A 1,145-nucleotide genomic window follows, 5' to 3' on the forward strand; every position below is an offset into this window, starting at 1 on the left:
CTTTACCTTTCTGAATGAATCCCGTTTTTATTGGAGCCCAAATAATGGTTCTTCCTGTCCACAGGCATGACGTCCACGTACCCGCCAACCTCGTCCTTTAGGGCCCCGGCGTGTACCGCCGTCCTGCAGATGCTGGAGGTCTGGAAAATGGAGGACATCAATCAAACGTCACTATGACAACATTGAGATGAGTGTACCCAGAGACAGGCCAATGCCCCCCCCCCCTCCCCCCCCCTAGGGACGATGAGCAGCACTGACATGGAGGATGGTTGACTTTGGCCGATTGAGGAAAGTCTCAGAAAGGGATCATAGACACTCGGAACACTGAAGGATGGAGCTCTGCGAACCGCCATTTGGAATCCTCTTGATCGCAACACGGTGTCAGGCCAACCCCGCCGGGAGAACTTCAACAGTCACAGTGGAAGGGGGTCCGGGGGCCCCAAATATGGGTTGCATATTGAGATGAGCCAACTCTACCCAGCGAGTCATGTCATCATCGGTCCTGAGAACTCTACAGAGCGGTGACCTGTCCCTACCCCAACCAGAGACCCGGTCCCACCCCCGGAGCTCACTGGTCACATGGAGGGGCTGCAGAGCACACGCGGCAATGTATCTGTGCGGTAAGCTCAGGTCACCTCCCACCGATCTGCAAGTGACTGAAAAGAGCAATCTCTAAATGTGGCGATCACTCTCACAGGGTATTCCCCCCGCTTAGCAATCTCTCTAACAGGACGGGTTCTGTACATAGCAATCTCTCTAACAGGACGGGTTCTGTACATAGCAATCTCTCTAACAGGACGGGTTCTGTACATAGCAATCTCTCTAACAGGACGGGTTCTGTACATAGCAATCTCACTAACACAACTCTTCACATGAAATCTCTGCACATAGCGTCCCCTCTATCAGAGCAGTCTCTCCACATAGCGTCCCCTCTATCAGAGCAGTCTCTGCACATAGCACCCCCTCTATCAGAGCAGTCTCTCCACATAGCGTCCCCTCTATCAGAGCAGTCTCTCCACATAGTGTCCCCTCTATCAGAGCAGTCTCTCCACATAGTGTCCCCTCTATCAGAGCAGTCTCTCCACATAGTGTCCCCTCTATCAGAGCAGTCTCTCCACATAGTGTCCCCTCTATCAGAGCAGTCT

At 53.1% G+C, this 1,145-nt stretch overlaps 1 protein-coding gene across 1 annotated transcript in view; it reads right to left on the reverse strand.

The window, feature by feature from the left end:
- LOC108798595 (cysteine-rich secretory protein LCCL domain-containing 2-like) overlaps positions 1 to 1,145 on the reverse strand; it is a 42,280-nt gene that overhangs the window by 4,680 nt on the left and 36,455 nt on the right. Inside the window, exon 8 of the mRNA XM_018570356.1 lies at positions 7 to 147. Within this exon, the coding sequence (XP_018425858.1) occupies positions 7 to 147 (141 nt within the window). The remainder of the gene's footprint in view (positions 1 to 6; positions 148 to 1,145) is intronic.

Source organism: Nanorana parkeri, unplaced genomic scaffold (genome assembly GCF_000935625.1).
Source record: "Nanorana parkeri isolate BGI_ZX_2015 unplaced genomic scaffold, ASM93562v1 scaffold1515, whole genome shotgun sequence".
NCBI classification, from domain to species: domain Eukaryota; kingdom Metazoa; phylum Chordata; class Amphibia; order Anura; family Dicroglossidae; genus Nanorana; species Nanorana parkeri.